Source organism: Plecotus auritus (genome assembly GCF_963455305.1).
Source record: "Plecotus auritus genome assembly, chromosome: 10".
Classification (NCBI taxonomy): domain Eukaryota; kingdom Metazoa; phylum Chordata; class Mammalia; order Chiroptera; family Vespertilionidae; genus Plecotus; species Plecotus auritus.
In genome coordinates, this window is record NC_137785.1 from 22408580 (window position 1) to 22433330 (window position 24751).

The window sequence follows — 24751 nt, forward strand, 5'->3', positions numbered from 1 at the left end:
CCTTCTGTTATCACAGCAATAAACCTGAGATCGCATATAAGAATCCCTCAGTTGCAAAAGCCACCATTTTGCATTTGGCTCATGCATTTCTTGTGATAAGGCAGGTAGGGTGGAAAGCAGCGCAAAGCCTTCAGCTGCATTGGCTTTTACTTCTTAAGGAAACGAATGTGGGCTGTTGTTGAGAGAGAAAAAATCACAGAAAACTGGGGTACCTTTAACAAATAGCAAGACACTCTTGGCAGGCATCCTCCCACATTCCCACGAGGCTAAAGCTAGAGATGATGCCATGTGGCATAAGGGATGCAATAAAATTCTCTCGGGAATTGGGGGATTAATAGGCATGACCCACAGGGCTGATCACTTTCTTGCTTACATCAGAAACCCGTATATGCATACAAGAATTAATTGTGGTTCATGTATTGTAAGCCAGATCATTTTATTTTAATTTCCTTATAAGGTCCTGTCAACTAGTTGCAACAAATTTTTAATCTCACCCACGGAATCAGGCAGGAGGTGAATTAATTAATTGGTTATAATAAAAAAGAGTCCACTAATATTTTTGATTGCCAATCCTTGCCAATGCTAGCTCTGAGCATAGCCAAAGAGATAGGGATGAAGCTGTATGAGACCATTGTCTTCAAAGAGCTCCCAAGTTACCAAAGGATAGGTCAGGAGGAAATTGTGAAGTTGGTGTTCTGCACTCTGTTGCAGTTTGATTGGCATCCCTGATGGTTATTATCAAGACACAATACCTTGTTAATACTGAAAATTTATCCTTTAGGAAAGATAGCCATTGATACCCCAGGTCATGTACCTCAGCCCCCAAACACTATTCTGTCTTCTGGAAACATTTCTAGACCTTCTCAGGAATGCACTAGAGGTTTAAAGGGTGGGGTATTCAAAATGCCCCAGGGGTTTAAAGGGTGGGGTATTCAAAATGCCTCAGGAGTTTTGATATAGAAGATGGTCATCGACACACTGGTGACAGGTCACCTATGGTAGTGGTCTGCAAACTGCGGCTCGTGAGCCACATGCGGCTCGCGAGCCATGGTTTGCCGCTCTGTTGATGAATGAGTTTGCCAACCACTGACCTAGACTCTCGATTCCAATAATTACAGGCTGTTGTTGTTCCTTGTGATTAAGCCCCTATGGGTCTTATGAAAATGAATCCATTCTGAAGATCATAGATCAAACTTCTCTGCTGTTTTCTCCTCCCCTATGGTGTTTTGTTTGCTGTGATTTGGAGAGTTGTGATTATTTTGAAGTAGAATAATAGGGCATTGGTCTGCAGAAAGTCCAAATTTCAAGACTTCCTTAATAAAAGTTATAAATAGATCAATGATAGTAAATTTCACACATAACTTTTCCTACAACTTTTAAAGAATTCATATTAGTAAAAGCTCTTCGATACTTTTATATGTTCTGGAATTGCATAAAGATCTGGCTGAGCCCCATTCATGCATTTTTCCAAGCTTAACTGTTCCCTAAGCTTTGAGTTACAAGGACTTCTGACCTCTGGTTTTCCCCTGATGGAATTAACACTTCAAGATTCCATTCAACTCCATCTTTGACACCTTTTTCAACTCTAGACACAAACTGTTTAACTTCTGGTTAAACCATGTGCTCCTAGGCTATGGAATAACTTCTAACATTTACTTTGGAGTCCACCATCCTAAAATAATCCACCCCCTTCCTATTCCGCGAGGACCTGGGATAGGCCTCTAAAATAGATGTAAAAAGCAAAGTTCCAGTTTTGCCACTTATAGATGTGTGGCTTTAAGACATTTTCTTAATCTCTCAAAGACTTGATTTCTTCACCTCTAAAATACTACCTTGATGGCACTGTTGGAGAATTAAAAGAAATAATGTTTATCAAGTGTTTATCATACTTTCTGGCATTTAGGAAACATTCCATAAATGGTAACTATTTTAGAAGACAGACATCAAACATGAAAACCAGCATGTTTATGGTTTTGTAGAGAGAGTAGAAGATCTAGGGACGTGCCTTGAATAATTTCTAATGTTTATCCATATGAACCAACACTCTTTTCTCTTTGTTGGCACAGTCATTTACATTCACTGAACCAGTGCAGGAACTAGTGTGAGTGATGCCTTGTTAGCATTCTCAGCTGTGTCACATACCAAAGTTTGATGTTTTACAAGTTTTTGATACCCAGCCAATTCATACAGTTTTGTGGATTAATTAGGTTTTGAAACTAACCTAGTAAAGATCGGTTTGTTAAATTTTATGTGAAAAAATACTTCTCTTTTTCATTCACTATTTCTTGGCAAATTTTTCAAATAAAGTGATCAGAAGACACAGAGTAGTGCAGTGAAAAGTGTGGCCTTTGGAGTGTGGCAAAACTGGGTTTGAACCCAAGTTCTATCAGTAACCTTTGCGTCATGGGTAACTCAGCCAATCCAAGCATCCGTCATTTCCCTTCTGTAAAATGTTGAAACATCATAACATCATATGAGGATCGGGGTGGGGGAAATCACTTATTGAGTATCTATTGTGCTTCTGATATTTTGTTAAAAGCTTGATGGTTAGTTCTTCCTTTCCCAGAACACACCTTCTTTCAGGTTTTATTTTTTTTTGTTGTATATTGATTAAGGTATTACATATGTGTCCTTATCCCACCATTATCCCCCCCACCCTCCCTACTCATGCCCTCACCCCCCTGATGTCTGTGTCCATTGGTTAGGCCAGTGGTCGGCAAACTGCGGCTCATGAGCCACATGCGGCTCACGAGCTGCCGTTTGCCACTCTGTTGACTAATGAGTTTGCCAACCACTGGATAGGGGCTTAATCACAAGGAACAACAGCCTGTAATTATTGGAATCTAGAGTCTAGGTCAGGTTTGCCAACCACTGGGTTAGGCTTATATGCATGCATACAAGACCTTTGGTTGATCTCTCCTCCTTACCCCCACCCTCCCCTACCTTCCCTCTGAGGTTTGACGGTCTGATTGATGCTTCTCTGTCTCTTGATCTGTTTTTGTTCATCAGTTTATGTTGTTCATTATATTCCACAAATGAATATATGTGATATTTATCTTTCTCTGACTGGCTTATTTCACTTAGCATAATGCTCTCCACTTTTATCCATGCAGTTGCAAATGGTAAGAATTCCTTCTTTTTTACCGCAGTGTAGTATTCTATTGTGTAGATTTACCACAGTTTTTTAATCCACTCATCTGCTGATGGGCACTTAGACTGTTTCCAAATCTTAGCTATGGTAAGTTGTGCTGCTATGAACATAGGGGTGCATATATCCTTTCTGAGTGGTGTTTCTAGTTCCTTGGGATATATTCCTAGAAGTGGGATCACTGGGTCAAATGAGAGTTCCATTTTTAATTTTTTGAGGAAACTCCATACTGTTCTCCACAGTGGCTATACCAGTCTGCATTCCTACCAGCAATGCACGAGGGTTCCTTTTTCTCCACATCCTCGCCAGCACTTGTCATTTGTTGATTTGTTGATGATAGCCATTCTGTCAGGTGTGAGATGGTACCACACTGTGGTTTTGATTTGCATTCTTTCAGTTTTTAAAGTTTACAGACCATTGTGTACTGAGTACTGCTTCATATCATAGATTATAAGCTCTTTGAGAGATGGGACTGTGTCTTCTCTATTCGTGATAGCACTTTATGCATCTATTTTAGTGTTCATACATCAGAAACTGATTCACTATACATCCCCTGAAGACTCTTTTTGCAGAATTGTTGTTTGTTTGTTTGTTTGCTCATCTTCCACATTTTAACTTATTTGCACTCCTACCTGCCTTTATCCCCAAATCATCCTCAGCCCTTCTAAAGCCCAAGAGCTCCTACAGAGCCTAGAAAGAGAAGAGCTGATCATCTGCCTAGAGTTCTAGGGGAGAAATTAAGTCAAAACTAACGGACCTTTAGATCCGAAATGCTCAGTTTTGCAGGTGGGCATCATTAAAATTAGATCTTTAAACACTCAGAACCAATTTAAACACTTGCCCATGTTATTTGCATACTTTTACTATTTGCTTTATAAATTAGTATCAATATTTACCTGAAAAGTTATAATTCTTTCCTTCAAATGTTTCTAATGTGTTATTGCATTCTTAAATATGATTTTATTATGACAAAAGGCCAAATATTGTCTAGAAGAACACATTCAATTTTATAATAAAATATTGTAAAATTATACAAAAGTTTGCTTTCTAAGCAAGTTTTAGAGAGTGCAACTCCTCAGTAAAGTGAGCTATACTTGATAATCCATCACCTTGAATACATCTGGTAATGATGAGCCTGCTCATTATTTGACTTTCTCATTTCTAGAAATAATTTATTATATTGGACTATGATCTACCTGCTTGTACTTTCTACCTTATGGTGCTTGTTTGGCCTTTTGACACAGTGTAGAAGTGGATAACCATCCTTCAAAAGGCACCCCTCCAAATGATTGTGTGCCCCAACCTTCTAGATTCTGAATATATCATGGAGGCAGATAGTACGCCTTATTTATCTTTATGTTGGCATTTATCCCATGCTGCCTACTGTCTTGTACACTGTAAGTGAACAAATGATATTTTTATGGGATAATGGATGAATATGTTAAGATTTAGAATAATAGAATTTCAGATTGTAAGAGACATCATCCAATGCTAGAATCTCTTCCATATTTCTGCTGAATAGTCATTGCGGTTCCACTTGAAAGTATCCAGTGACAAGCACATTTTTCACTCAGGAAGAACAAGACTTTCCAAATGGTCCTGAGTTTCTTCAGCCTTTTCCAATATTTGGACAATAAAGAGGGCATGCAAATATTAAAGTGTGCACTGCACCTACTTATAACCCCTCTCCCCTACAGGTGTAGGACTTCAGCAGGCCCTCCTCTCTTGACTCTTATTCCAGTTATTTCTGGAAGAACCCAGGGAGTCTCATACAAACTCACATTCAATTCTTCCATGTTCTCTCCTCTGGCTTCTTTATTGATTAACTAGAGGCCCAGTGCACGAAATTCGTGCACGGGTGTGTGTGTCCCTCAGCCCAGCCTGCACCCTCTCCAATCTGGAACCCCTCGAGGAATGTCTGACTGTCCGTTTAGGCCCGATCCATGTAGGATTGGGCCTAAACAGGCAGTCGGACATCCCTCTCACAATCCAGGACTGCTGGCACCCAATTGCTCACCTGCCTGCCTTCCTGATTGCCCCTAACCGCTTCTGCCTGCCAGCCTGATCACCCCCTAACCACTCCCTTGCCAGCCTGATGGATGACTAACTGCTCCCCTGCCAGCCTGTTTGCCCCTAACTGCCCTCCCCTGTAGTCCTGGTCACCCCTAACTGCCCTCCCCTGCAGGCCTGGTCCCCCCCAACTTCTCTCCCCTGCAGGTCTGGGTCCCCCCCAACTGCCCTTCCCTGCAGGCCCGGTCACCCCCAACTTCCCTCTTCTGCCGGCCTGGTCAGCCCTAACTGCCCTCCCCTGCAGGCTTGATCACCCCCAACTGCCCTCCCTTACAGGCCTGGTCCCTTCCAACTGCCCTCCCCTGCTGCCATCTTGTGGCGGCCATCTTGTGTCCACATGGGGGCAGCTATCTTTGACCACATGGGGACAGCCAGTTTATGTGTTGGAGTGATAGCCAATTTGCATATTACTCTTTTATTAGATAGGCTAGAGGCCTGGTGCACGGGTGGGGGCCAGCTGGTTTGCCCTGAAGGGTGTCCCGGATCAGGGTGGGGGTTCCCTTGGGGCGTGGGGCGGCCTGGGCAAGGGGCCTATGGTGGTTTGCAGGCCAGCCACAGCCCCCAGCGAGGCAAGTGGAGGCCCTGGTATCAGGGATATATTTATCGTCTATAATTGAAACTTTGTAACCTTGAGCGTAGCCAAGCCTCCTGCTTGCTCCGTGGCCACAGCCATTTTTGTTGGAATTTATTTATCTGCTATAATTGAAACTTTGTAGCCTTGAGTGGAGTTCAGGGCCAGCCAGGGTATGCAGAAAGCTTGGCTTCTTCCATTGCTGGGGAAACCCAAGCCACCTGCTTGCTCCGTGGCCACAGCCATCTTGGTTGGGTTAATTTGCATACTCGCTCCTGATTGACTGGTTGGCATGGTTTGTGGGTGTAGCAGAGTGATGGTTAATTTGCATATTACTCTTTTATTAGATAGGATGGTCTGGGAAGCCCTTGAAGGGAGTGCCTTCCCATTGCCTTCTGTAGGAAAGCTGCTTCTCAAAGTCCATCTCTAGATCCCCCAAACTATGAACCCTTCACAATGCCAAAAAGCTGTAAGCTGCTTAACTTTCATTGCACCAGACAGAGCAAAACCAAGCTGTCTTTCATTCATAAATAGGGCCAGTCGCCATTCCCCATAATATTTTGTAATTAGGAACCAGAGTAACAGTTTTTGAGGTTACCCAAAACACCTGTGGTTTGTGAATCTTTGAGCATTCTTATTCTTATTCTTATTCTTATTCTTATTCTTATTCTTATTCTTATTCTTATTCTTATTCTTATTCTTATTCTTATTCTTATCCTTATCCTTATCCTTATCCTTATTCTTATTCTTATTCTTATTCTTATTCATTCTTATTCTTTTAGCTTATTCTCTCTCTATACTGCACACCCATGGGGCTGGACTAAGAAACTAATACTGTGTTCTCCTCTCCATCTTCTTTCTGGTTCTGTATCTCTCTAGGTGGTCATACAGAAATGGTCCTCTTTAAAGTTTCCTTCCTCCCTATGTGGTAGAGAGGTACTGGGGAAATCAGAGACTTCCAGAGCATCAGACATAATCAGGATCTGAGTCTCAGTGTTGGCTACACTCTGTCTCCAGACAATTCCAACTGCCAAATATCTGGAAAGTTGTAATAGAGCAAATTTCTCTTCTCACTAACCTACCGTGCTGACAGTCATAGGGAAGAAGACATGTGTGCACATAATTAGTAGATAAATAAAATTAAAATTAAAACCCTAAGGGATATGTAAGAGACATTGTGCAAGTAATGCAAAAATCTGAGAGGGGATCTATGTAAATCTGAGACTTAGTGGTTCTCAAAGTTGCAGAAATTGAGATTTTGGTTTCACTGATCTGATCAGGTGCCTTTCAAATCGACTCATTCAAATATTCACATGAGTTTGGGCCACCATTCTGTTTTGTTTGAGGGGTTTCAAATTTACTTAGCTGCCAAGTTGCAGTTCTGCTATTTATTCATTCAACAAACAAGGTTAATGTGTACTGTGTTGGGCACTATGCCATATAAAGTAATTCCAATTTGAAATACAAATTCATGCCGACTATAACCACCATGAGATAGACAATGCACAGAATTCTTCCAGAAAACAAACTGTAATGTTTTAAGGAATTTGTAGCAAAAGGAAAATGTCAGACCCTGTCAGAAAAGACTGGATTCAGAGCTAGCAGCTCAGTTTTTAATGGTTGGCAGAGAAAATTCCCTGAAAGCAGATGTGGTTTTGTCTTTTCTCCAAGAGAAAGCTCTTAAGGGTTTACATAAAATAGGTTTCTGCTGAAGATCACTTGACAGAATCATTCACTATATCTTTGGCTGACACAATAGCATTGAAACTCTATTTTATCAAAGTTGGAATTGACACATGACATGGTATTAAGACCATTTTATGTGCATTCTGCATCTATCAAATCTACAAAGGCTTTGGAGGGAAATCTACTCCAGGATTAATCAGTCATAGTTAGGAATGTGCCCAGAGTCTTACAGAAGCTCTGTGGATATCAGCACCGACTCCAGGTGAAACAGGGAACACAGGACTCAGTTCATGGCATTCAAGAATCAGGAGGGTAGAATGAATCAAAGCTGGAGGATGCGCTTACTGTATCATACAGGCATCTGGCCCCGTGAACTGAACATATGTTCATGAAAGCTTGATTGATCAGAGTGCTTGAGAAATGAGGGTATTCAGGGGAGCCAAAGGAAATGCTTTCTGTTTTTCTCACTTGGGCAAGTCCAAAGAGCCTCTGGACTAAGCCCTCTTGGTGCCAGTGGGATATCGAAGATGTGAGAAACAATTAAGTGATGGTCTGTATCCTGGGGAGAGTCCATCTGACATTTCTGAACTAAATACTACTTCAGTTGTCAGAAAGGCATGGCTTTCCATGCCGCAGCAAAGATTCTGCAGATCAGCCCTCCCTACTGATAAAGCAATTAAATTCTGTTTTACTAACTAGGTCAGGAGTGTTGGGATATCTGGTATAGTCTGAGGGAGAGCAAAGCATTTATACTCTTCTGCACAGTCATTGCCTGGTCTCCGTGGTGTGCTGGAGCCAGCTAGTACTTACACTCCTGAGAACTGATTGCTAAGTTTTTAGAAATTTGCAAGCCAGTTGAAAGCACATTGCTAGCTGATATCAGCTATGTTTAGAATATTTACACCATAGGCATTGGCAAATGCCACAAAGCAGGACTTTTTCTATTATGAGCATACTGCTAAATAAAGCCACTCTTTTCTCTGTATGAGTTTGAATTTCTAGAAGTGATCCAAGCATATCTGTCTATAACTACAACTCCCAGGATGACTGGTTCAGAGTCTGTTGTTTGACTGATCTTCACATATCCTCACAGAACTGTACAAGCAGAGTCTGACCACCAACTCTGAGAGGCCCTACAACTTGCAACCAATTTGCAAGTCTCTATGAATATGTATGTATAATGTATGTAAGAGGACCATTTGCCCATCTGAGATGTGAGTTGATTGACCCAAAACACTTGTAAGAATAAATTCCATATATTAGTTCCTACATGAGCAGGACTACTCTATATTTTGCAGCTAAATTTAAATCCATCAACATTTTCATATTTCCTGGGATCCTAATGCAGCTTAATTTGCTCCCTCACACATTTCTAGATGGTAATAAATCCATGCCTTTTGGATTTTCATCCCTAAGAACTACATTCAAAAGAAAGAAATAGAAAAGCATAAAATCAAGATCAGGAAGATTAAGCCCCTTAATTCACATGCCAAACTTCCCATTTCAATTGTGGTTTTGTCTCCCAGCTAAAGTTTGTCTTTTTGTGACATTTGCATTAAGCCCAGAGGACATTTTGAGTGGAAACATGCTGAAAGCATAATTGAAACGCTGAGTGGTGCCATTTGTCTAATTTGCATTTTTCCCCCAGGTGGGGAGTTTTCACTTCCTCCCTCTTTCTCCTGGGGTGTTCAAAGATTATCTCAAAGAATGATGTTGTGCAAGTGATTCCAATAAATCCCCATGTACAATGTATTATATGGATAATTTTTTCTTTCCAGAAGCTATTGTAAATGCCACAGTGATAAACTATGTAAGGAAGTCCTTTGTAGGTTCCCAGTAGTACAGATAGTACATCCCCCACTCAGATAGAGGTTTTGAATATTTGTTCGCAAGTTTAATCGTTTGCTAGAATTTTCCTTGCATTTGTTCCTCATAGAATCATTCTGAGCTACTTAGTAGGTTGTCTCTATAGAAACAAATATTTTTAAAATAGATAGACATAAATGATTTAATTTTATCCTTAGTATGTTCCATGCACTGGCCCAATCTCTTTAAAAGTTTGGGACACATTGACGTATTGTGTACAGGTTGATGCTATCAGTGGAACCCTTTGATAGGGAAGATAAGGTGAGATATAATTGGTATGAAGCAAAGGCTTTTTTCTCCTCCAGAGAATAACAGTGTGGTGAATTATTTCTTTTTTATTAGATATTCTATTTCAGGTTTGTCATTTATATATTTACAAAATTGCATGATCTAGATTTGTGCCTTTTCTAACTCTTTCTCAAGTCTGCATTATTTATATTAGATATATCACTTCAAATATCAGAAATCCTCTTAGATTATACCAGAACCCTCCTAGATTGTAAACCTGAGTAGGGTGGAGCCAGGCAAGAATATGTTTAAGTGAAGGATGGGCAGAGAGGAATGTGGCATAGGCCAGCATTTATGGAGGTGGAATGCACATAACTGTGAGGGTTTTAGTACATACAAGAACAAATATATGTCTTTGTTTGACTCGTTAGCACATATTTATAAAGGTTAGCTTCAAATAATCTTATAAATAAACAATGCAATTCAATTAAAAGAAAAATATTAAGTGAATAATAGATCAGGTATGAAAGTGTGGCAAAATTGTGAGTTGGAAGCTGAATGGCTGAAGAAAGGATGCATTTGCCTAGGAAGCCTAGCATAGTCTGTGTGGCTTTAACCTCATCACCTCACTAAGTCTGTTTCCAGAGAAGAAAAGAAAAAGTACCTACCTCACACTGATAATGTGAAACTCATTGCAATCACCAATGTAAAGCTCTCAGTGTAGTCATTCTTTTAGGAAAAACGATACCCTAGATTTGTAGGAATTTTTTTAAACAATCCATTTGAAGAATATTTAACAAAACTATGTTGAATCTACTATGGGTAAGGCACCATAATTTCATTCCTTTGATGGTATTTTTCCTTCACAACCTCTAATGTGAGATAAGTAGGGCTTTGCCAAGACAAGTCGGGGGAGGGGGAGTCAAAGATGGGCAAGGTGGGATCAGAATCATCTGCCTCGCTCCTTTAACCTCCACAGAGATGCCTGTAGTAACCATCTCCATGGTAACCACACACAGCCAGCAGGCTGGAGCACAGGTACCTGACTAGAAAGAGGTGGAAGGACACAGAAGGCAGGTGGAAAATTCGCAGCTGGAAGAAGGAAGCTATATAGGAAAAGGAAAAAGATAGTCTCTTTAATGCCCAGAATTACAGGAATAATGATAATAATCATTTTAATGCATGGAGCACCAAAGTCTTAAGTGCTCTATGCATGTAGGTACATATTATCATGCTTAATGCTCATCATAAGAATTACAGCACCTATGAGGGAAGTACTAGTATTTGTCCCACTTTACAGAGGAAGACATTGAGCCAGAAAGAGGATGGGTGTTTTGCTCAAGGTCACAGGGTTGCTGCTACATATAACCAGGATTGGAAAGGGCTTAGAGACCCTACCATTAAAAATGCTTTTCTAAGGGCATGAGGATAGCAGTTCCTGGCATGCTAGTTCTCCAACCTCCTCTCTGTGCCAGGGAAGGTGGAAAATGTGGACACCTGGCATCTTGACAAGCCATTCATTGTCCAAGGTCCTGGTTCTTGGTCCTGGTTGCATTAGATTCACCTGGGGAGCTTTAAAGATACGAGTGCCAGGACCCCAGCCCAGCCCAAGTATATCAGAATCTTGGTTGCGGGTTGGGGTAGGTATTGCTATTTTTCAAATGCTCTCCAGGTGATTATCGTAGCCTTGAAAAAGAGCCACAGTCTAAAGCACCTGCTCCTGAGTTGGTAAAATATGTCTAACATAAAAATACCCAATTATGCAACCCTTAGCTACTTGATACAGTCAGTTGGAAAGAAGCTAGAATGTACTAAGCAGCCCCTACGTGCCAGGTCCTGGATGTAGATTTGATCTCTCATTATGTCCTCACCTGGTACCTCTGATGACTCCTGAGGGATTAGTGAGAGTCCTGGAGTGGTCGGGATGGGGCACCTGACCCTTTCCCTCTCAAGTATCCATTCCTAGGATGTGGATGTGCTGAGAACTTGAACTGCAGACAGGTCAGACCCGGGACAGGTTCTTGCCTTTTCATGATGTGTGACCTTGAGCAAGTTAGTCAATCTCCCCAAGGCTTGGTCTCTCCTCTGGTAAAATGGGAATGATGCTTGTAGACTGTACATTCTAGTGCAGCTGTATTGCCCCCAAAGGGGTGACATGGGTTCTTGGAGAGAGGCCCAATGGTACTTTTTGTGTGTGAGCAAAGTACAGATACACATACAATAAATAAACCAACATACAGTGACATTAAAGTAAACAGTTATCTGTGACAGTAAAATCTCATGAGAGTAGTGGCATTTAGGCAAAAATATCTAAAAAGACTTGAGGGGGGTAGATGATTTTTAACCGGGGGAAATGCTGCTGCAGCTCAGAATTGCTATGAGGCTAAAGGGAGAGCCTGAATGCACAGTTGTTGGCACAGAGACTGGTACTCACACCACTCAAGAAATGGTAGATGTCACCTTTATTTTTCAAAACATTCATTGTGCCGCGTCGGCACGGACAAGGGTGAACCTGAGTGGGGGCGGCTGAAAGGCTTACAAAAGACAGACAAGAGAATGAAAGCTGAGTCTCGGTGGGACGCTGCTTCCTGAGAGACAGCGCCAGCACCCACAAGCCGTGTCTTTATTTTATTGCCAGATTTCCATGAGGCAAAGTAAGGGCGTGGTCAAGATGTTTACAACACTCTTGTGGGTTTTGATCCTATTCAATTACATGCACCTGAACTCTTATCAAGCCTACATCACTCAGGCACGTGGGGCCATGTGTTCAGACCATAGGTTCAAGCTTACAACTACAGCTGTTGGCTATAATTGTGCTGGGAGGGCTCTGCCCTCCAAGCTGGGACTTGCACGTGGCCACGAGAGGACTGTGCTCGCTCATCAGTCCAAGGTTTGAACCTGTCCAAAACACTGTAGCTGCGCCCCACGATTCATTCATTCAACATGCACACACTGATCCCAACTATGCTTCAGGACTGTGTGAAGCTTTATTAGAATCAAGAAGAAAGGTAAGCCACCACCCCTGACTTTACCAATGAGCTAAGCCCAAGCTAAGAATGGGAGGCTGTGCTTTCATGAATTGATGTATCTAGGGCAGCCTTGGGCAAATAACGGCCCGCAGGTCGGATCCAGCTGTTCTATCCGGTTCTCTTGCTCTCCCCTCCGCTCCTTTACTTTGAATTTATATTAGTTCACACAAACACTCCATCCATGCTTTTGTTCCGGCCCTCCAGTCCAGTTTAAGAACCCACTGTGGCCCTCGAGTCAAAAAGTTTGCCCACCCCTGATCTAGGGACTGGGGAACTACAGGGAGACCATGGCTAAGTCCTTCATTTCTTACTCATCTCTCCTACTGGGCTCAACCAAGACTAGGGAGACTAGGGGGCCTTCATTCCGGCACTGGCCTTGCCTACAGTGTCTTCTGCTCCCAGAATGGAGAGGAGCCCTGATCCACCACCACTAGAGCATCATTTTGCCCCTGAAGAGTTATCAAATTAAATGTAATCCTTACTGACAGTCTCATGTATGGAAAAGCATTCTGTTCATTGCTGGAGATGTAGAGATGAATAAAAGAGTAAGATTCAACTTCTACTTTTGGTTCTGGTGGGAAAAACAGATATATAAAGTGTACATGTTGATGTGACATGATGTGCAAGGCCCTATGTGCAGGGAACTCTGGAAACACAAAGAGGGTGTTTGGAGAGGTTGCCTGAGCTTAATCTTAAAGAATGACTAACAGTTAATAGGGTGAAGAAGGTGGGGAGTACCTTCTACCAGAGGAGTCAATATGAGGAGAAAGGTAGAGCAGAACAGTGGGTGTAGGGAGGCACAGGTGTGTGCATGTGTAAGGCTCTGAGTGAAGACAGAGGCCAGAGGGGAGGCCAGCTGACAGCCCAGACATGGAGGGGCTTGGTGCTGGTTTTCAGTGGGGATCCATAGTTGTATGAGACTCAGATGGAAGCAGTCAGTTCTATATTCGTAATGGAAGGGTCCAAAGCTACCTTCAGGGAATAAGCCTTTCTGTGGCCTTCCAGATCCCACACTGTCCAGGCCTGGCTTATCTCCACCCTCTCTTCCTTGCTGTCTTCCTTGCTCTTTGTGCCCAGCTCACTGGCTTATTTACAGCTCCCTGACTACCACGGGACCTTTGCACATGTTATGTTTCAATCTGCCTGGCATAGGTCTCTTGCCACTTGTAAGGTTTTGGATTAATGTCTATAATCCAAGCAATTCATATAATGTATGCTCTCAGTAAATATTTGTAGAAGAAATATAAGAGGAAAAGAACAATGAAAGGAAGGGAAGGGAAGAAAAAAGAAGGAAGGGAGGGAGGGATGGAGAAAGGAAGGAAAGAGAAAAAGGAAAAGTAAGAACGTAGGTGTGAAACTAGAACCCCTACAGACTTTTGTATACTTTAGCTTGTTCCCACCTCTCCCCAGCTGAGATTGCCTGCTCTGATCCTGCCCAGGGGCCAGGTCCAGAATCAACATCTTGGCAATTGAGGCAACAAGTTGCCAGCAGGCCCTGTCATTTGAGCAGTGTGCCTCCAGGGGATGAATGCTTAATTGATGATGACCATGAAAGCAATGGTCACGTCTCTGCTTCAAAGTTCACTTCCACAAACTGAAACGGGGGAAACAAGATGGTCAGAGGAAGTGAGCAAGTGTTGGGAACTGCAGATTCCCAAAAGTCCACTTGTGGGTCCATGCAACGATGCCCCTGAAGCTGACGTGGTAGCCAGGAAAGGCTCTGGAGCCCCAACACAGAGGGAACTCGAGGCAACACCATGCAACAGGCATCAGGGCTGGGTGGGAACTTGGGAGCAGGACCAAACAAGGTACTCAGGTCATTATATTCAGGTTCTCATGGGATTCCAAGAGGGATCTCTTCTACATGGGGTTTGTCAGTTTCGAGAATGTATAGTGGGGAAGGGCAAAGGGACCAGGTTTGGTTTTGGGTGTTGGGCACCCCCTTGCCTTCTTCGAGCCCCAGTTGCCAGATCTATAATCTGTGGCGGGGAGGGAATAAAAATTGTGCCTCTTTCATTGTTGTTGTAAAGATTAAATAGGATAATCTGCTTAACACTGAGCCTGGCATGCAGGAAGTGTTAAATTTGTGTTAGCCATTATTATCAGCTAATATGATTATTGCCACCATAAGAATTATTTTCCCAGGAAAGAAAAATCAGCTCAGTTCATCAGAAATTTATATGGCTTTAACAGTGTACTTGGACACAGGAGAGTTCCTAGTAGCAATATTTAAGAGACTTAAACTGGATATAGCCCAATGCCTGTCAGCAAGAGGACAGATAAATAAACTCAGCATAGCCACATACTAAAATACTCTATAGTGATTAGGATAAACAGCTCTGCCTTGCAGCCACACGGTTGAATTTTACAAACATAATGCTGAGTGAAAGAATCCAGAACAAAAGAGCACAATCTGCATCATTCCATTTGTATGAGTGCAAATACAGGTCAAACTATGACTTCAGAAGTCAGTACAGTACAGCCTCTGGGGAGGAGTGTAGGGATTTTACTCAGGAAGGGAGAGAAAGAGGAGGACTGGTAATATTTTGTGTCTAGGTCTGGGTGCTGGGTCCACGTGTGTGCCCACTTTCTGAAAATTCGTTGAGATGTACGTTCTGATTTATGTACTTTTCTAGACCTATGCTGTGATTCAATTAAAGGTTTACTAGACAAATCAGTTCAGCAAAGAGCTAAGAAAACGAAAGTGGCGGGAGGAAGAATGCAAGTAGTACATGCAATACTAGGCTTCCACCCAAGGGCCTGGCAGCCTACAGAGGAAGGCAGGCAGGCAAACTCGTGCAGACAGTGGATTGTGATGCCTTTGGAAATAGAATCATGTACCAGCTACAGGCACACCATAGACGGGAGTGTTACCAGCTGTCACAGCTGCTGCTCCTGGCAATGCCCCTGTGCTCATGTGGTTTCCCCAGGAGGGCTGCTCTTCCCTGTTCCCTCTCACACATGACTTAGCATTTAACTACAGGGATCTCGCTCACTACCATCCAGCCACTGCCTACATCTGGGCCAGGCATCACTGGTACAACATTGAGTTAACTGGTTTTCTTAGCCTCTCCTCACCTTCTCCAAACCACTCTCTAGAACCCAGAGCCACTAAATTAGCTTCCTTAGATTGGGTCCTTGGGATTTCTAAGAAGCTCCCGTGGAATTCTGATGCATCCCAACCCATGTAAGCACTGTCCTACACTGGAACCAGAACATGTACCTGACCTTGACAATGTCAACACTAAAAATAGTCTAAGGCACCCTAACTCAGTGGTGTTTCCCAATGTATCTCCAAAGGAACATTTTCAACTTCCTTTTCCAACCTCTCCTTCATTATCCCCAAAATCTTTGTCCAATTTCAATTATACCTCAAAGTGCACCAAGTTAGTTCTCTTTCTCTGAGTCTGTTTTGTTATTTCACCACCACTATTCCCATGCCTTTGAATAACCTACAGTGCCCTCCACTTCCTGGGGGCTTCTAATCTCCAATTCAGCTTCAAGGCCCAGCTCAAATATTGTTTCCATGGAGCTGTGCCTCAAGGCTCCTGAGCAACTTGGTTCTGCCACAGCACCTCATACATTCCTAAACATCATTGTGTACCTCACCCACTACATTCAAGGGCAGAGATGTGGTCCTGTTTATCTCTGTGTTTTCATTGATTAGCACCTGCCTTGGACATGGGAGGTTAGCAAGGATGGGTCTTGATGGAGTGAAGACCTTCAGCATGGTCAAAGTCATGAGGTACAAAGGAGAAGCTGTGGGACAAGGGGCAGCATTTGTGGATCTGGGATGGGTAATGATAATTCACATTTAATGGTCAGAGATATCTTTAGGACTAAGCTGCCCAACCTACTCACACTCCTTCTGTTTTGGTTTGTTTGGTTTTGTTTTCTCCAGTGAACTTCAGTGACTGTAAGGGAAATGACAAGCTACGCTATGAGGTCTCAAGCCCATACTTCAAGGTGAACAATGAAGGTGGCTTAGTCGCCCTGAGGAACGTAACTGCGGTGGGCAAGACACTTTTCGTCCATGCCCGGACTCCCCATGCGGAAGACATGGCAGAACTCGTGATTGTCGGGGGGAAAGACATCCAGGGCTCCTTGCAGGTAACTCAGATGTTTGGGATAACTTGGGTCCAAGGAGGAACTTGGGGGTCTGTATGTCTTATGTGGAAAATTTGGTTTATTATTGGCCGAGATTCTTTTGTTGTTACAGATGACAGACACCCAACTCAAAAATTGGTGGGAGACTGTGGGGATGGGGATTGTGGGCTCGTGTAATTGTGATATTTCTGAGACAGCTCTGCCTTTAGGCATGGCTATGTACCTGTTCCCAAATGATAGCATCAGCGTTGGTTCTTATTTATCTCGTGGTTCTATTTTCCTTCTATTGGCTTCACTCTTAGACAGTCACTTCCCTCCCTGCTTCCCAATGTGGAGGTCTCGGTAGCTCCACGTCTTCTCCTAGTCTGAAGTCACCTGAGAGACCATCTCTTCCTGACACTGCCAACAGAAGCTTGAAATTGAATCTTATTGGTTCTCATTAGATCATCTACCCATGTAACCATCGCTGTGCCCATTGGGTCGTGATTCTCTGGTTGGCTAAGTCTGGGTCATGTGATTTGTACTAAACCCAGAGCAGAATCAGCCTCACCTAAAATGTATAGACTGAGGGTGAAAGAGGGTTCCTTATTACAGTAAATTAGAAACCTATTATCCAAGGAAGCAAAGTGGATGTTGGGCAGGCAAGAACCGCAGTGGTCCATTAGAGTTGTGTAGCAAGGCAGCCATTGCTTAGGTGGCTGCTCCTTTGCCTGCACTGGTGCCATTCCTTTCCAGATGCACAGGGGTACTGATCTTGCACCCGCATACATGTGCACATACTGTAGGAGTGCCACGGGCTTCCCTTGAGGCTTCCTGATTATGTCATCCATTGCTACCATGGATTCACCTACTTCTCCTACACCAGGAGCTCAGAGACTCTGGCTTCTTGATTATAGAAAAGGAAGACACCTAGCAAAATGGCAAAATTATATATATAAAACCCTAAGCGACTGGTTGACCGTTCAACCAGTCAACCATTTGACTAGTCGATATGATGCACACTGACCACCAGGGGGCAGACACTCAATGCAGGAGCTGCCCCCTGGTGGTCAGTGTGCTTCCACAGTGGGAGTGCCGCTCAGCTGACTGAGGGGCGCCAGAGGAACGGCAGTGGCAGGCGCAGCGGAACCAGAATGAGCTGGTGCAGCACAGTGCCCACCCAGGCTCGGACTCCTCCCCCGCCACTGTGGCTTCAAGCACTACTACATCCCCCAAGGGGTCCGGATTGTGAGAGGGCTCAGACCAGGCTGAGGGACCCCACCAGGATTCGTGCACCGGGCCTCTAGTATCAATAAAAATGACGTGCCCTATGCTTGGTGCACCTAGCCTTTTCTCCTACCTGTTGGCCTGGTTTTACCTAGTTTTTCAAAGCCTCTGATTCTCACTGCCTTTTTCCATTAGCCACATTCTCCATACCCTGATTTTTTGCTAATTTTGTTGAGTGGTGGAGCGTGGGTGGGGGAGTAACAGATTCCACAGCTGGGGAGCAGACAGTACAACTGGCAGTGTGAGTGTTGCTTACCTGCCAGTGCTGTGATTTGGAAAGAATCATGTAACTTCTTCATTTGCAGATTAGAGGGTTAAACAGTCTGGGATGGCAAACCAGTGGCATGAGCATTGTCCTACTCTGTCACAACACCCATGGCAAATATTACACATTATTCCTGGCGTGGCCTGAGAATCTTTTCCAATACAATGCTTCTGGAAGCTGCCACCTATCCATCACTTAGAGATGTTCCTGGATACGGAATCTATTTGCCATCCCTGGTCTGGACAAACTCCATAATTCTCCTTTATTTCTGTGAATCTGTGAGTTAAGGGTAGATAGCCAGCTAAAATGAATCCACAGTGTGCCACTGATGTTTTCAAATAAAGTGGAGTATTGGTGAACAGATACTATTTCGAAAACCCATTGGTACCACAAAAGCAAGCTTTCCTCTTACTTAGCCATGGTCATTTTCACAGCATCTCACTAACTCATGATATAAATGACAGAAAGTACATAAAGCAACAAAATTGCCAGATGTGCAGCGCAAAGTGCTTCTTAGGAACAAGTAAATGGTACGGAGATTCACAAAAGGGGGTTTGTATGTGGGATGGACTGTATTTAGATGGAAAATTGTTCATCATGATAGGTGGCTCATCTTTAAATCGGAAAGGAAAATGTTATGTATTTATCTTAAAGCAGAGCAGAAGGGATTCTGGGTACTTCTGTGGGCAAATTCCACCTTGAGGGGTTGAGAGGTCAGGGTTCAATACCATGAGACACAGCTTTGTATACACTGGCCTGGAGGCAAGCCTTCGGAGCCTGGCCGTTTCTCATTTGCTGCTGTCTGAGCACGTTATTGACAAAGCTCACTGTGGCCGTTTGCTTCTATACAGCACAGTGGAGGCTGCTGTGCCATTCAGTTTGCTCAGCTCCAGCAGAACAGGATGTTCATCTCCCCCCTCCAGTCATTTTACACGGCTCGAAATAAGCCTGTGAGACTGCCCAGATGTGTCCATAATGAAGTCCAAAAAAAAAAAAAAAGAAAGAAAGAAAGAAAAGGGTAGGAAAACAAATTGCTATCTAAAGAATCCCTGTGAGAAGAGCACAGTCCTTCAGAGATATTCAGTTGGTATTTTTGAGGCCCTACTGTGTGCAGCCAAGCAGACCAAAAACTAGAGGGGGAAATCAGTGAGTATGCAAGTCAGCTCACTCCTAGATGGAGAAGGGAAACGTGTATGTTGATTATGTAACAAGCAGGGAGGCAATGTGAGTGTGCTGTGTGCCTTCAGAGAGAAGAGAGGGCAGGCACCTTGGGTGGTGATGACAGCGATGCTTTCATGGCATTCACTGTGTGCCAGTGCTGCTTCATGGACCACGAATGGGGACTCATTTAATCTCCCCACCAACCTATGAGGCATATGCCACTGCTCCCATTTTATATGCGGGGGGAAACCGAGGCACTCAGAAGCAAGTGCAAACCTCTATTACTTAGTGGGACTCTCTTATGTGTCTGCATCTCAATGTACATTTAACATGCATTATTTCTAACTGTCATGACCTCCCTGTGGGACTGCTGTAGGTGTGACAAATTGGCCAAGATCCCCTAGCTTGAAATGGACAGAAATGGGACTGAGATTCTGACTTTTCTGTTCAAAGACCCATTTCCTTTCTGCCAGTTGGCGTATCAGGAGGCTGTGCCACCTGGGTGGCTGGGGCTACTGTCCAGTGGTCAGGATGAGTTAGAGCAACATAGAAGGGACAGAGAAAAACAGCAAGTGAAAGCTGTTTGAAAGAAGAAAGAGCCACAATTCCGCATCCTGATGATTCTAAATTGTCCAGCCTAGGAGGACGGAGAGGGATTGGACCAATCAGGCTTGGATGTGTTGAGTTGGTAGCTCTTGGCGACATCTTCATAGAGGTGTCCAGGAGACAATAGGGAATTTAGGATTGGATCTTGGGGGAAAGAACAGCATAGTGGTAGGGCTTTGGCTTTGGTTTGGAACTTAACTGGATTCAGATTTGTGCTCCAACCCCGCCCCCCCCCCATGATCATGTGACCTTGGACAATGCATTCAACTCTCTGAACCTCAACATCTTTAGGTATGAAACAGGGATAAGAATTGAGCTTACATCACAGAATTGTTGGACTGGGCACAGCACCAGATACCAGATAACCATCAATAGTGTCTTTTTTGAACCTCTAGAGAGAGGATAAGCAAATGAAGGCTAAGTGTCTTCACTGAGGATGGAGATTGAGGGCAGGAGGAGAAAGCAGAGCCAAAAAAAAAAAAAAAGAAGGAAAAGATGTTCTCAGAGAGGGCAGTGGGGAACCCAGCATAAACAAACCGGGAGAGATGGGAGAGATGTCGCTGTGGTTAAATTCTTTAAGATAAATGCAACCCCAGCAAAGCACAGCTCAGCTCAGCTGCAGGAACTGGAGCCCAGCTTGCTAATAAAACGATGTGTCTCTTACTTTTACCTGCTACCTGCGACCTCCTTTCACCTGGAAAGTCTACAGTCTGAATCTGTGAAGTCTGATTGTTAATGGTTTAATTAGAAACTCTCAAGTTCTTTCTACATTTTTAATGGGCTGCACAGATGCTAGTACCTGCCTGGGCTGTGTAAGATCACCTTAGATCTGGGTAGGGGGGGAGAGCAGTTTAATCCTGGTCTTTTGACAGGCGAGGAGGAACTGTGATGGAGGGGCAGGGCTAACCATGAGCGCACAGAGCAGTTTTCGAGCCTGAGGAGCGTAATGATGAACCCGACTCACATATGTGTGGACAGCACTGTGGCTTGTCTCCACCAGGTCTGCTGTCCCTCTGCCTGGCAGCGATGAGCAGGAAGACAACAGGGTGTTTCGTGGTTCATGTATTTATTTATCATTTCATTTATTCATTTATATATAGAGCTTCAAAGTTGCATAGAAACGTTCTGCTTCATTCCTTATAGTCCTTTGGTAGAGATGCCTTTATCTGCTGTGTGACTCATCAACATCATTTTTCAGCCTACCCCCCCCCCAAATAAAAGCATAATTGATTTAATTTTTGACATATACATGCATGTATATGTGTATGTATTTCTGAAAGAAATTATAGTTTCTATGACTGTAGATTATGGCAAGGAATTCTGACATCAGTTGAACTCTATGGAGTCGGGCTGGGAAGTAAGAACATCCGGGAGCTCATAGGAATTAAATTTAAATTCCAGTTTGGAAGCCAAAGAGACTGGACCGACTAGCTTCATTCTGAAGTGTGGGAGTCCACACTCTGAGCAACTGTAGCATTTAGATCCCAGTGACCCAGCATCTGAGGCTCCTGAACAAAGCAGGAGACGCACAATGTAACAGAGGGAGAGCTGTGGGAACCCACAGGCTGTGGGCGTGGATCTGGCTTTCTGCTCCAGTGCAAGTCTGATCATACCCTTCTCGCTCAATGGGCCCTTGCTTCCTCTTCACCCACGGGGACCTTGGAATAAGTTCTGAAGTCTTTCTATGTGTCTGAAAATATCCTTCACAGTCTAGCCTGGCAGATCTCTGCAGCCTTCCCTCAAGTCTGATTCCTTTTCATCTTAAGTGGTTTGACCTGCTGGAATGTCACCTCCTCCAAGACCCTTTCTGGTCCCCTTTCCAAAGGAGGGTCTTACCCTGATCATCTCCCTCCAGCACCAGTTCAGTTCCTTCATGGCCATTTCTCAGTTTGTAATTATGTATCTACTTCTTTGGTGTTTACAGTTTGGCTCTCTCATGAGACTGCCAGCTCCCTGAAGGCAAAAATATAATCTATTTCCTTGTTCCCATCCTATTTCCTTCCTTCCCTAGTTCCCTTCTTCCTTCTCTTCCTCTCCCCTTCTACCTCCCTCCCTCCCTTCCTCCCTCCCTCCCTCCTTTCCATCCTTCCTTCCTTCCTTCCTGAGCTATAAAACTGGTTCATAACAATATCAATGTCATAGATAATGCAGATATTAAATAAGTAAACATACGCAAAAGATTTAGAGCAGTGCTCAGCACAAGGTAAGTGAAAATGCCAGTTGTTTCTCATCATTGTATCATCAAAGCCAGGCCTATAATAAATGCTAAATGAATGAACCAAGCAGATTGAGACAACCTAATCCTTCATCCCTTCTCTATATGACCAAACTTCCTCACTTCCACAATTTGTAGAGAATTCAGGATTACAGGGAAACTTGACTCATAACCATTCTTATTGCTCAGGTACCCACTTTATGTAAAACACTGACTAAACTTCTAAGAGAGGATTCTTTATTTCTATGGGTTCACTTAAAAAAACACCAAAAGACTTGGCAGTATCTGAAAGTTAATTATTATCAATTTACACTTCTTAACTGGAAGCCAGTACATGATGTACCCACTGGACTCAATCAAGTTAAATGCAAATATATGTATGTATCCTTTCCTTTTTGTCATTTAAAAATCCCTGAAAAAGTAAAATTAATAGAGAATGTTATGACAGAACCTTAAAAAGCTAAATTTAAGACTTATTTGTCTTGGTGATCATCATCACTGTAAACATGCAGTTTAAAAGACGTAAGTTTGGCTCCTAATTCAGTTTCAAGAATCAGGATAGAAATAGTTCCAAAAGAAATGAAATAAAATGAGCAATTAGGAAAGGAACAACTTTGGAGGAATAGTTATTTTTGTTTTTAATGTTTTAATTAAAAATATAAAACATGCCATCCATTGTTCAGAAGCCAATGTTAATATTGCTGCTAATCATGTATCTTAACCCTTGGAGGGATTATATCACTTCATCCACTGCTTCTCATAGTCTTAGGGTTGTATTTGGTAAGAACCTCTAAGGAATGGTGGGCCTGAACCTCAAAATCAGCCTCTGGATGCCCCTCCGTTACTGTATGTATGTGTACGCTCTGGGACATTTAGGTGAGTTCTTATAGATGATATGAAGGGATGACCCAAATGGGGATCTAATTACACATTTACAACTTACCAGTTGCAAGGCACTGAGAAGTCATCTTCATCCTTTGAGTTTCAATTTTCATCTGTACAATGGCAATAATACCCTAATCTTAACTTGATGTCATAATGGGGTACTAAGAATGTAAAAAATATATTGATCCTAACCCAGTGCTAACAGAGGGTTAGCACAAAAAAATCACATCTATAGATGAGTGAATAAAGAAGATATGGACTATTACTCAGCAACGGACTAATACTCAGCAATAAAAAGAAGATTGAAATCTTGCCATTTGCAACCATATGGAGAAACCTAGAGGGGTAGTATGCTAAGTGAAATAAGTCAGGCAGAGAAAGACAAATGCTGTATGATTTCACTTATCTATGGAATCTAGAAACTTAAAACAAACGAACAAACAAAACAAAAATAGACTCAGAGATATAGAGAACCATCCTTTGTTCTTAACTGAAATACCGTGTGAGTTGTTACCACCTCTGTATGTTTTTTTCATCTTTTCTGATCTCAAGATTCTAGACAAAAATATCGTTGCACATTTGTTACTGAGATAAACTCCAATTTTTATCAACCCCGAGCCAACCATCTGAATCACTTCTGTTCGTTTGTCCATTTTGTCATCTCACCTCCAACGTGCCTGTCACGCTGCTTGCAGGTGATTTGACTTCATTTGTTAAAGCACCATGAGTATGAGAGCAACCAGCTTCGGGCATAATTAACCGCCTTGTCTCAAGACCTTACCACATTGACTGGGAGTGGCGTAGAGTTCGTTGAGCTGGACAATGATATCCATCTGGCTCACATGAAATATGTTTCACAACAATCGAAGTGGAGAACCAATCTGTGCACTGAATGTGGCTGTAAAGAAATGAGGAGTTTAAAGTTGTAGCTACTTAACATGCACCAATTTAACAAGTGGGGTAATTTTAAAAATCTGTGAAGCACCACTTTTCATGGCAAAATCCTCCCAAGTTACTATTAGGGAAAATTGGTATCCATTTAACTGTCATGCAAAATAAGGAAAATACATATCTCAAAAAATTATGGTACAGCTCCAAAAATTGGGCCAGGAATAGGGTATTAGGCTGTTATATTTTGACACATGCCTAAATTGTTATGTTTATGATTCCTGGCTCCAGGATACTGTTCAAATATAGATAAAAATAAATAATTTGATTCATTAATTTAAGAAGATAACAGATTGATTTGTGGATCAGAATCTAATAAGACTATATTCTGAAGATTAATTTTAATTGAAATGCTTGGGGAAAAATAATTGATCCCATAGAAAGTCTAGATAATTAAAACTAGGTTTTTTTTGGCTTGTGGAAACTCAACATTTCATGTTTGCAGCAGATAATACAAAAGAAAAACTACAGTAAACTACATATGTAATTTAAGTTTCCATATAATATTAAAAAGACAGATGAAATAAATTATAATAACGTATGTATTATTTAACCATATATTCGTATTTAACACACAATGTATGTATATCTTATACCAGTGGTTGGCAAACTCATTAGTCAACAGAGCCGCAGTTTGCGGACCACTGTCTTATACCATACACACAGACAATATATACATACTAGAGGCCCGTTGCAGGAA

General features: G+C 42.6%; 1 protein-coding gene across 3 annotated transcripts in view; it reads left to right on the forward strand.

Annotated features, from left to right (window-relative positions):
* Positions 1-24751, forward strand: part of CDH13 (cadherin 13) — a gene marked incomplete at its 3' end in the record, with an annotated part of 1096460 nt that overhangs the window by 357184 nt on the left and 714525 nt on the right. For all 3 annotated transcript variants that reach the window (XM_080645767.1, XM_080645766.1, XM_080645768.1), the window contains exon 3: positions 16500-16708. In XM_080645767.1, coding sequence (XP_080501893.1) covers positions 16500-16708 — 209 coding nt within the window. The remainder of the gene's footprint in view (positions 1-16499; positions 16709-24751) is intronic.